Source organism: Oryzias melastigma, linkage group LG1 (assembly GCF_002922805.2).
Source record: "Oryzias melastigma strain HK-1 linkage group LG1, ASM292280v2, whole genome shotgun sequence".
Taxonomy (NCBI): Eukaryota; Metazoa; Chordata; class Actinopteri; order Beloniformes; family Adrianichthyidae; genus Oryzias; species Oryzias melastigma.
In genome coordinates, this window is record NC_050512.1 from 29,626,312 (window position 1) to 29,637,933 (window position 11,622).

Below are 11,622 nucleotides of genomic sequence, written 5' to 3' on the forward strand. Positions count from 1 at the left end.
ACAGTTCTACCATTCAAAGCTATTTCCTAAACAAACATCAATATTTAAGCCACGAAAAGTAACATCAATTGGTAAATAAATTACTGAGCCCATTACCGGTTGACTTATTGACGAGAGTATCTTCATGTTCTCACCTCTTCATATGCATTTAGGAGAAATTGAAATCTAAACACAATTAGTGACTGTCATTGTGTGCAAAGGCGTTTTTTTTCAAGCAATTTCAAGCTAATTCTGTCACTGAAACGTCTTGGAAGCAGTTGTTCTTCAAAAGAGCTCCTGGAGTGATTGAACTAGCTCCCAGAATCAGAACGATCCTATGAACCCAGACATTTAGATGTGAAATCAATGTCTTTAGTTTTACAGAAAAAAACTGCTATGAAAGGATCAATCCCATCATGCTAGTATCAATACTTCACTGTGGTACTGATACTATCAATACCCTCATTAGTGAGCATGTCTGGTCTTTGATTGCTCTATTGTTTGAGGTTCCACAGGGCTCTATTTTAGGAATATCTTTCTTCATTTTGTACATCCTTCCTCTGGGCTTCATCTTAAGGGGAGAGAAAAAAGAAGTTTCCTTACAATGCTATGTCAGATTGATTTACTATAAAAGAAAGGATTCCCCCCCCCCTCACACCACCACCACCGAGTGGAGTTGGGTCCCTTGGTTTCACATTTAAAACAATCCGGGTTTTAAAGTGGACTTTAAAATTGACTGTCAAATTGGCTTAGCAGTAAAATCCAGTTTATTTTATTGAGTCTCAAAATGTCTTTTTGAGACATCAATCCATGCTTTCCTTACATCCCAGCTGGATTACTGTAACTCTTTATTTTGGAGCTAGTCAGTGGTCCCTCTCACGTTTCCAACTGGCCCAGAAAGCCGCTGCTCTGGTTCTGGTCGGAGTGCAGAGGAAGGACCACATCACTCTTATCCTGGCTACACTTTAGTGGCTGCCTATTAATTGTGGAGCTCATTTTAAGATTATTTTATGTATTTTTAAATCTCTCTGAGGTTCTCTGTCCTAATTGTAGCGGAAGGAGGAAGAGGAAGGAAGCTCAGAGGGGAAATAAATGTTTTCAGTCTGTGCACCAAAACTGTGGAGCACTTCACCCCTGAGCATTTGGCACTGTCCATTACAAAAAAAAAATGTGTTATGAGAAGAATGTGACCTAAGTGAGAGCAAAACAGCGAGCGCGAAGCTTTGAACTGCCATGAAGCCATAAAGTGTAAAGTGTTGAAAACACTGATGCATGCAAACCCCAGTTTGAAGAAATGCAACAGTCCAAAGTTGCACATAGAAGTTCCTTTTTTTCACTGCTATTGTTAGCTCGGAGTTTTGAGAGTCTTTAAGCTTGCAGGAAAGAAACAGATAGATGAAGTTGATGATGGTAAATTAGTGAAGGCTTGCTCTGCTCTGACAGCACCAAAACTGCTCACCAATTTTGTTTCACCTCTAATGTTAGCCTGAGCTTGTGAGGGCCGTTAAACTAGCAGGAGAGAGTGTAAACCAGAGCTCTCAAACTCAATTTAGCCGGGGGGGCCGCTGGAGGCAGAGTCTGGGTGTAGCTGGGCCGCATCAGGATTCCCAAAAGAAAAGCGCTGATAGAACATTCCAATGTTCTCAAATATCTTTTTTTTTTATTTTATTAAAACAAAGTGCATAATTAAATAAATACATTTGAAATGATCACAAAAAATCAGTCATTAATAAATAAATAAAATAATAACAATGACCATACAGCAGATACAGATGACTGAAGAAACCACATCTTGACTGACTGACTAGAGCAGTGTTTCTCAAATGGTGGGGCTCGGCCCCCTGAGGAGGATGAGAATAAAAACATGTTTATATTAGTTATTGATATTGTGCATAATCCTAGTAGTTGATAATAAATTGAAACAGAATAATAACAATTAAAAGACCACTGGGAACAGCCCCACAATAGCTTTCCCCAGTACCTGTTATTATTTATTGATTTATTTCAAGCATTAATTGTAGACAATGGAACCAGAAACAATACAGACATATCTAACTCATCTCAAAATAAAGTGGTGCACCGATGAAAAAATGTAAAAAAAAAATAAATAAAATGATCTTGCCATCCTCATAACAATGTAAATAATCATAATCATCAATATATTCAGTAATGCATACAGGAAACATAGTAGGTTGCATTAAAGTCATTGAATCTAATGATTATCAACCAAAGTCAAGTAGTTTCATTTGTTGCTGAAAAGGAGCGGTAAGAAAGAAACCTATAAGATCCCTCCCCTATTTAATTATTTCTATTTTCTCATAGCTGTCATATCAGCTGTATCAGCAGAAAGAAACCACATCCTTCTGTTCTTAACAGACTATCTTTTATTCTGTTGGCCCCACACACCACTGAGACCTGCATGAGTGAATCAACAAAGCAGAGGAGCAGCGATGACTTTGACTGCAGCATCAACAGGACTTTTAGTCTTTCTTCTGTGTTTCACAGGTATCATATGTCTGTTTGTGCGTTTAGTATCCTGCAGCTGTTATATTTACTGCTTTTTCACACACGGCTTCAGGAGATTTTTCTCTGTTCAGGTATTTTCATTAAAATAGAAATACAACAATTGTTTTACTAGTTTTGCAACAATATCTGAAAAAGTGAAAGTACAGAAAGATAAAAACATGCCAAAAGGAGCAGTAAGAATCTCCTCTTAAATTGAAACTATAAAAACTGTTGGGAGGTTTGATGTTAACTTTTAAAGACCTTGAAAGCCTTGAAAAGATTTTTATTCTATTTAGAATGTGGTTCTTTGTTCTGGGGTACATTTGCTCGTTTCTGGATTTCCTAAGTTAGAACGTCAGCTCTTTGTTTTTTAGTCCTTTTCACACTTTGTTGTCTCTCAAAAGATCATAAGTGAAGTAGAGTTTTCTGTCACACCCAAGACATTTATTTTCAATACTGGGGTGGATTACACTAAATTGAAAGAAAAGCATTCAAAGTGTTTTTGGATCAACAAACAAGGAATCTAGTTTAAATGAGAACAATTTTTCCTTTTCTTATTTCAAAAGTAAAATAAAAGAATCATATTAATTTGATCAAAAACTTTTGAGATTCTCAGAATAGCTAAAGACAGTTAAATCAATGATCTCCAAACTTCCAGTTTCCCCTAACTTTTGAAAACAAAGTTTATCTTCATTCTTTGTAAAATATCTACAACTGCTTTAAGCTTTTTTTATTCTCTAGATTTTGTCTGGAAACCATTGAAATGTGATCTAGATTTTCCCTTAACCCATAATTGTCAAAGTGGAAGCTACAAAATCAGACACCAACTTCAACCTCGTCCAAATATTACGGTGTGACGAATAGACACAAAAAGTCCCTCTCTGATCATATTCTGATCTATTTTAAAAGCACTCCCTGTGGTCTTTCAATTATTATTAAGTGCTTTTAGACCTAAAAAAAAAATAATTCATAGAATTTGGTTAGTTTCATGTGTAATGGAAGCAGAACCCAGGGCTGCTGAGTGTTTCTGCATGGTGAGTTCAATGAGCACCGGATATCGGCAGCAAAACAAAGCAATTCATCAGAGAAAACATAGAACACCGGCACTGATCCATATATAATCGATTGATTGAATAGTGACAATGTTTTCTCTGAAAAACTGATTTGTTTTGCAGCGGATTGTTTAAAAATGACAAAGTTTGTAGCAGACTGAGTTTGGCCGAGTGGCTGTTTGGGTTCGCTTGTGTGCAGAGCTCAGTGAACACACCATGCGCAGATTCTTGTCTGCTGTGGGACAAAGCAGGAAGTCCAGAGGAGGAAATGGTGACTATTTTGGTAGAAGGATGCTGAGTCGAGAGCTCTAGAGTCAGACCAAAGAGGCTTACGGATGCAATGAACAACAGGTAGCTGGTGCTAGAGGTTAGAGTAGAGGATGGAGAAGACAGGGTTAGATGGGCGAAGCTGATTCACTCTGGCGAAGGAAAAGCAGAAAGAATAAAAGGAAGATCTGAAAATCTGATCTTATTTTTTTTTTTTGTTAGTTTTTTTGCTTAAATATTGAAAAAATAAATGGTGATTAATTTGCTGCATCAACTGCAGTAAAACTACAATGTTCCAGATGTTTTCTTTCTGCTTCAAAGTGATTCTGATGTTTTTCAGCGATTCACAGTCAAACATTGGGAGTGGAATACGCCTCCAAAGACATCTGTGCCTTTGAAGGATCCACAGTGGAAATACCCTGCACCTACACATACCCACCCAGGATAAATGACCAGGAAACTTTTGTTCAGAGAACATTCTGGTTTACTAAACTGAGGAACAAAGAACCACTGGACCTGAGAGGAGATCCAAACTATGCAGGTAGAATTACGTATCACTTTTCTGAAAAGAACTGCTCACTAAAGATCTGGGATCTGAAACCGAGCGACTCGGCTGAGTACAAGATCAGGTTCATGACGAACCGTCCAGGCAAGAGTTTCGTTGGTTCAGCAGGAGTCTTTCTAACTGTAACAGGTGACAATCATTTTTTTTTCACATCTTAATAAAAACAGTTTGCAATAAAATTTAATATTAACTAATTTTGTATGTAATTGAGTACAAACCAGCTCAGTGGTCTTGTGATAGTGTCCGCTCTGAGACTGGAAGGCCGTGAGTTCATATCCCGGCCGAGTCATACCAAAGACTAAAAATGGTACCCAGTGCCTCCCTGCTTTACACTCAACAATAAGGGGTTGGATTGGGGAGTTAAAACACCAAATGGTTCCCCAGCGCGGCTGTGTCTGTGCCTCACCACTCCCACAGGCAGAACAAAATTCACAAAACTGTGGTGCATGACCACTAATGGGATTTTAACTTTTAAGTTTTAAATGGAGACAGACAGATTGTTTTCAAGCAGCCTCCTGCTGCTGCAGAGGTACATTTTGAGATTTAATTTCCATAATGTCTTAGGCCCAATCCAAATTCTACCCTTCTCTCTTCCATTTCTCCCTTCCTCTACATTTGAAGGTTTAATTGATAGTCGTGTCCGGGAAATGTATTTTTTACATAAGACCCTCCAAAACGGAGGGTAAATAAGTCCTCCATCATGAGGATAAACCGCGTCGCGCTTAGAAGCGCGTTTCTTCACCTTTGTGGGCTCTGAACCACAGATGTTTAAATTCAAATGTAAGCAATTACTTTTTGTTGTGGCATGACCTTTTAAAAGTTATAAAACTGCACTTGTTATGTATATTTAAGCGCTGGAAGGTCCGTGCCAAAGCTAGCGGATTGGCAATTATCAGTGACGTCATCCAACGAAAGTGATGTCCGACATATGAGATACTATTTTACAAAACTCTCCGTTTGGAGGGCTAAATGAAGGGGGAAGGAGAAAGGCTGGGGAGAAGGGAAGAATTCAGATTGGGCCTTAGTCATGTACAAGTGCCGCAGGTTTTTGGGTGGTCTGGGTCCATAGAGAGGAGTGGCCGCCTCTCTATGGAAGGACATGTGTGTCTTGCCTCTTGTACAGCCACCTTAAGGGATGTCATGAAAATAAAATATACCGTGTGGGTGTGGTAAGTGTATTTTGAAGTATTTGTAAGGATTATGTAAGGTCAACGCACTTTCACATAAGGGTGAGCTGCCACACAGTGGCCTTTCACCACATTCCAGTCAGTGACTCTGACCTGCTGCAGTGATGCTAACCCAGCAGCTAACTATACCTGGTTCAAGAAGGATGAAGACTCACCAAAAGCATCTGGACCAAACTGGACCATCTTTGATTTCTGAGCTGAACTCAGTGGATTTTATTACTGTAAAGCAGAGAACAGAAGAGGAAGCCTTCAGTCCAGTTTACATCTGATTGAACCAGAAACGGGTTTGTTCATTCTTGTCATCAAACTAATGTTTTTTAAAGTCTTTCTATGCTTCTGTTGTCATAATTTTTTCAAACTCCGACATATGTTTATCTATAAAACAAGTTTTAATTTCTTTTTCCAGGTTCATGGCAATCAGCAACAGCTGCACGGATCACATTTGCTGTTTTGCTCTTTTTGTTCCTCCCCACTTTCTTCTGGATTAAGTAAAGAACTGTTTTGTACCCAATCAGTCTGAACATTTGGACTAAGTTATGTGTTTCTGACTGACCTTTATCTTTCCTGTACTGTTAAAACCAGAAAAAACAGACTTGTCACAGAGCACCATGAAGGCAGACCTGTCGACAGAACTCAGGTGAGAAAGGTTAGCTTTGTCTTTGTGAGGCGCCTTTCAGTCAGGCGGCGTCCTCCAGAGAGCTCACAAAGAGAGATGGAGCTGTTACTGGATTTATTCATGTTCAGTTAAACTCTGAGTTTAAAGTCTGTCTGCATGAAGCAGAAATAAAATAGAGATGAGGAAACATATTAAGAGGCAGATATAAGATCTTTGAGAAGGTTGTTCAAAATCTACATTTTTGTGACAATTTCCTAAAAAATAGTCAAATATTCTAATATGATCTTATTTTCTAAAAATTTGAGTACGGTAATCAATTCATGTTTCTTTTCCCAAACAAAGAGGTTTTAAGAGCTGCCAATTTTAAAGAGGATTATTTTACGGCAAAAAAGTCAAAAGCCGCAAAATGATGAAAGTTTAAGTCCGGGTGAGAAATATGAAAGTTTTTGGATCTTTTTGTCCTGCAGCTCAACAGGAGTCCAGACATCAACAGTCCATCGGCAGAAACAGAAGCAGCAAAGGAGCAGCATGAGCTTCACCACTGCAGCATCCGCCTCTCTGACGACCAGGAAGACTCTGTACTCCACCATAAATTAGAGGAGGATTTTCTTTATCTGTCCTTAAAAATGTTTGTGAAAACAACAAATGGAAGTCCAGCAAATTATGTTCTGAACCACTTATTGTAGTGGGAAAAAAAAGTCTAAAGTTTGCCAATAAAATTTATTTTTTTAGCATTAATTGTTAATAAGCTCATTTATTTTCTGGTATCTATTTAACCACTAACTGCTTAGTGCTTAAACAAATTAAATATAAAAAAGGATGAGTGAAGTTACATCTATTTAAAAAGCAGATAAACAAAATACTAAAATATTAAATTTTATTATTCTCTAACATTTAGTTCAGCAGAAAATTTTCATTACTTTTTAGTGTTCATGTTTTTTTTTCATCTATTTTTTATTTATTTATTTTTTGTTTTTGCAAAAAATCTTAAATTTGTGCACGTCACATGCTAATCAAAAAAAAAAAGTGTCTGTTTCAACGTTTTTACCAGCATGCATCCACTTCTTATCCTGAAATGTTTCCTTCGGTATATAAGTTTATCAGAAACAGCAAAACATTTTTTAACTAAATCATCTTCATGTTTAGTATTTTTAAGTAGGTAAAATATAAAACTGCTTTCACTATCAGATGTGATTTTCTGTAGACTGTTCTGACTCCTCTTTTTCTGCAGAATTGATGAATAAAGGATAACCAGATACAAACAGGATCTTTTGTCTAAAATAGGTTTTCTCTTGCAACAGTTTATTAGTCATTTTTCTTCATCTTAATGTAACAAGATAGTTTGAGCTACTGGGTGGATGGATGGGTGGATTGATTTTTTTTTTTTTATGATTATACTTCAGTTGCCATAGTATGCCTTGGGGGTAAAAAGGATTTGTTAGTCTTTCTGTGAGGTCTTGCATACCTGTATAATCTGAAGCCAACAAGAGGATTATTGCTAAAAAAAACTACCATCAAACCTTTTTGCACAGCATACATCTATATCCTCTCAGCATCTCAGCACGACATACATCTATGTCCAAATTAGCCCACCTGCCATATGTAAGTTAGCCTACTTGATTCCTCACCTCCACATGTGCCTCCACTACTAAAAATATTTGTGAGAACACTGTTCTGTTTTATACAGATCTCAAAATAAGAAAAAGGGAATTCTGATGTCTCAAGAAAATGATTTCTGTTTGCCTGGGAAATCTCAAGAGAAAGAAAAAAAATGTCTCCAAATTACCAGGTATCAACTCATTATCTTGACCAAATTGCGTTTTTGGTGCTCTTAACTTGTTCTTGTTGCATGTATTCTACTGATGAATGTGTTAAAAAAATAATAAAATAAAACTGTTTCAGTATTTCTTTACTCAAAATCATGTTGGATCAGAAGCAGTATATATTTATGTATGAACTTTATTTTCTTTTCAAGCTTTTTCTTTATAAATGTAATTATTCAGCAAGCGTTTTGCTCTTTTTTTTAACATACATAGGAAGATGAAATTTACATGTATACATTTTAATGTATAATTTTTAATTGCTAAATAGTCTTCATTGAAAAGAAATATCTAGCAGATCTATTACATTCTGTTTTTATTTTCAATATATTATTGTATCGTTTACATTTAAAACATTAGCAAGTAAAATATGAGAAAAATAGGAGACTTTAAAAAAAACAACTTGTTTATAATATGAACTTGTCAAAATATGCATGACACATTTAAATGTAGAAATACGTTTTCATACCTAAAATGAGGAAACATTTTCCTTGCAAACAATATTTGTCTCAATATTTCAAGCTTCAGCTTGTCTGCAGAAACTAAACATTAAAGTTGGTCAAATGTGCAAGTTTATCTAAAATTCTTCAAGATTTTTTTTCTGAAAGTTAAAGTGAACATTTTCTTTTGGGAATTTCATGATATAAACTAAACTAACCTTTCTTTGTTTTGTTTGAGATCTAATTTATTCCTGCAGTCAGCTGCCATCTTTGTGTTTGTTGTCGTCAGATAAACTTCATTTTATTACAAAACGACTAACATTATATTCATTATGTTACTCTAAAGAGTTAATAAAACATGTTGGTCAATTATAAACAGTGTTTTTACAAATTTGAAAAGTTTTAAAAAACATTTAATAAGAGAAAATAGTTGCTAAAGTCGCTCAGCAGCGGCCAGCTTTCAGAGGTTTGGGTGACTTCTGAAGGCTCTATAAATAAACTGCAGGCGGATTCGGATCGAAACTTGAGCTGAAACTGAAGAGATTCTTGTCCGCTGTCGGATGCTTCATTTAGGGATTTCTGTATCGCCCTAAAACGGATTATTTAGTCTTTTATCTCGGAGAAGAAAACACAAGTTCCGCCATTCTGCCGCGCGCGCGCGAGCCGCCGCTGCGTTGAGTCTCCACGGTTCTCATGGTGTGTTGAAGAGCCTCGTCAGCGCCGGACTTTTCCAAACTGTGTCAGGATCGTTGATCAGCGACAAACATGGCAGAAGTAGCTCCAGCTCCCGCCGCCGCTCCGGCCAAAGCCGCCAAGAAGAAGGCCGCCAAGCCGAAGAAGGCCGGTCCCAGCGTCCAGGAGCTGATCGTCAAGACGGTGGCCGCTTCCAAGGAGCGCAGCGGCGTGTCTGCCGCCGCCCTCAAGAAGGCTCTGGCGGCCGGAGGCTACGATGTGGACAAGAACAAAGTCCGCGTCAAGACCGCCATCAAGAGCCTGCTGACCAAGGGGACTCTGGTCCACACCAAGGGCACCGGCGCTGCCGGCTCCTTCAAGATGAGCAAGAGCACCGAAACCAAGAAGCCCAAGAAGGCTGCAGCCAAGAAAGCCGCTCCGAAAGCCAAGAAGCCCGCCGCCAAGAAACCCGCCGCGGCCAAGAAGCCCAAGGCAGCAGCCAAGAAGCCCGCAGCGGCCAAGAAGTCTCCCAAGAAGGTCAAGAAGCCCGCAGCAGCAGCGGCCAAGAAAGCAGCCAAGAGCCCCAAGAAAGCCACCAAGAGCCCCAAAAAGAGCCCCAAGAAGGCGGTGAAGAAAGCCCCCGCAGCCAAGAAAGCTCCCGCTAAGAAGGCAGCCAAGCCCAAAGCCAAGAAGACAGCAGCCAAGAAGAAGTGAAGAAACAGCAGCTGAATTCTTCCCCAAAAGGCTCTTCTAAGAGCCACCACTTCTTCTCTCAGAAGCTCAGTCCTCTTTTACATATAAGCACATTAGTAGAAAACGCTATTAGTTTTTTGTCCCTATTTTTTTTATTAATAATTTGCAGTATAAAAACCTCTTAATTTGTGTTCAATAACAAAATGCATCTTTGAAGGGCAGATCAATACATTATACTACTACAAATGTGTACATAGCACAAAACAAACTTGATCAGTGTTGAAGAAAAAAAAATTCTAAAATAGTAATATATTTAGAGAGTATAGACCAGACGTGGACAAAATTGTTGGTACCCCTCAGTTAAAGAAGGACAAACCCACAATTCTCACTGAAATCACTCAAAACTTACAAAAGTCAATAAAACACCTGTGATGTCAATCAAAGGACACACCTGAGTTAATCATGTCACTCTGGTCAAATAGTTTACAATCTTTTATTGAGGTACCATCATTTTTGTCCAGGCCTGTTTCATTAGTTTGTTTTTTTAAATAATTATATTAATCGACAATCAAAAAATTGATGCTGATTTTAATTGTTTAATTTTCAAATTTTTATTCGTTACTTTTGTAAGTTTCAAGTGATTTCAGTGAAAATTGTGAGTTTGTCCTTCTTTAACTGAGGGGTACCAACACTTCTGTCCACTACTCATATATCTATATATTAAAAACCTGATTTTATGTTACAATATAGTCACAATGCTTGCCAACTTGCCATTTAAATCACTTCTTTTTAATGTCAATTCACCTACTCTCATCAAGACAGACACATTTAGGCAACATCTCTGAGAAATTGTGGGTGGTCCTTAAAAGGACCTTTTTTTGATGTTTCAATGTTGGTGGTAAAGTTTAACCGCCGAATCCGTACAGAGTGCGTCCCTGTCTCTTCAACGCGTACACCACATCCATGGCGGTCACGGTCTTCCTCTTGGCGTGCTCGGTGTAGGTGACGGCGTCACGGATCACGTTCTCCAGGAACACCTTCAGCACACCGCGGGTCTCCTCGTAGATCAGACCGGAGATACGCTTCACTCCACCGCGACGAGCCAGACGGCGGATCGCCGGTTTGGTGATTCCCTGGATGTTATCACGGAGGACTTTACGGTGACGCTTGGCGCCTCCTTTGCCGAGTCCTTTGCCGCCCTTTCCTCTTCCGCTCATGGTTCCAGAGTTGAGATGTCTGAATGTAGAGTTACGATGGCCAAGTTTTAGTTTTTATTAATCATCCGCGGACGTGTTTGGAAACAGGGGTGGAACTTTTCTTCTTCGACATATTTTTTTTTATTACTTAAACCGGCACTGTGGCGCCATCATGTGACCAATAGTAAAAATGCAGTCAAATATTGGAGGCATGAGCCTGCCAAAGTATTAACCATTGACACATATAGAGATGGACAAAGCAAGGCTGTGCCATTGCCACCTACCTTGTGACATCTCTAACTATCATTTCTGCGGAGTAGAAAAAAAAAATCGGTATCGATATCGCTAACCAAGCTTTCTAGAAGTTTAAAAAAATAAACTATTCAAAATAAATAAATATAAATAAAGGAGTCCCAACAAAATGAAGTAAATTCATTTGCCACTTTTCTATAGTATAAATTCTGCAGTTTTGTGCATTTTAGGCCCAGACGACATTTGTAAGCTAAGCGGACCAAATCAATGTGAGTCGTCATTTCTATCACTACTTATCAGTAGTGAGTTGTTGGGAAGCCACACCCCTTTCACTGAATCTGTCAATTAAACAATTTGGACGTTGGAGGTGGAGCCAGG

At 38.4% G+C, this 11,622-nt stretch overlaps 2 protein-coding genes and 1 long non-coding RNA gene across 3 annotated transcripts; 2 read left to right on the forward strand and 1 right to left on the reverse strand.

The window, feature by feature from the left end:
• The first annotated feature begins 5,967 nt into the window (after window positions 1-5,967).
• Window positions 5,968-8,037, forward strand: LOC118599456. Its single transcript, XR_004948819.1, has 3 exons — window positions 5,968-6,043; window positions 6,138-6,192; window positions 6,639-8,037. It is a non-coding gene; the product is annotated as an uncharacterized LOC118599456 (long non-coding RNA).
• A 1,077-nt stretch (window positions 8,038-9,114) lies between these two features.
• LOC112157296 (histone H1) lies at window positions 9,115-9,700 on the forward strand (the record flags this gene model as incomplete). The annotated part of the gene is given in 1 exon segment (XM_024289966.2): window positions 9,115-9,700. A coding segment is annotated over 1 exon segment (504 nt), but the record flags the coding sequence as incomplete, so codon positions are not given.
• A 552-nt stretch (window positions 9,701-10,252) lies between these two features.
• On the reverse strand, window positions 10,253-11,014 carry LOC112157354 (histone H4). Its single transcript, XM_024290047.2, has one exon. The coding sequence runs from the start codon at window positions 11,011-11,013 to the stop codon at window positions 10,702-10,704; it is 312 nt and encodes a 103-aa protein (XP_024145815.1). The 5' UTR covers window position 11,014; the 3' UTR covers window positions 10,253-10,701.
• Window positions 11,015-11,622: the final 608 nt, after the last annotated feature.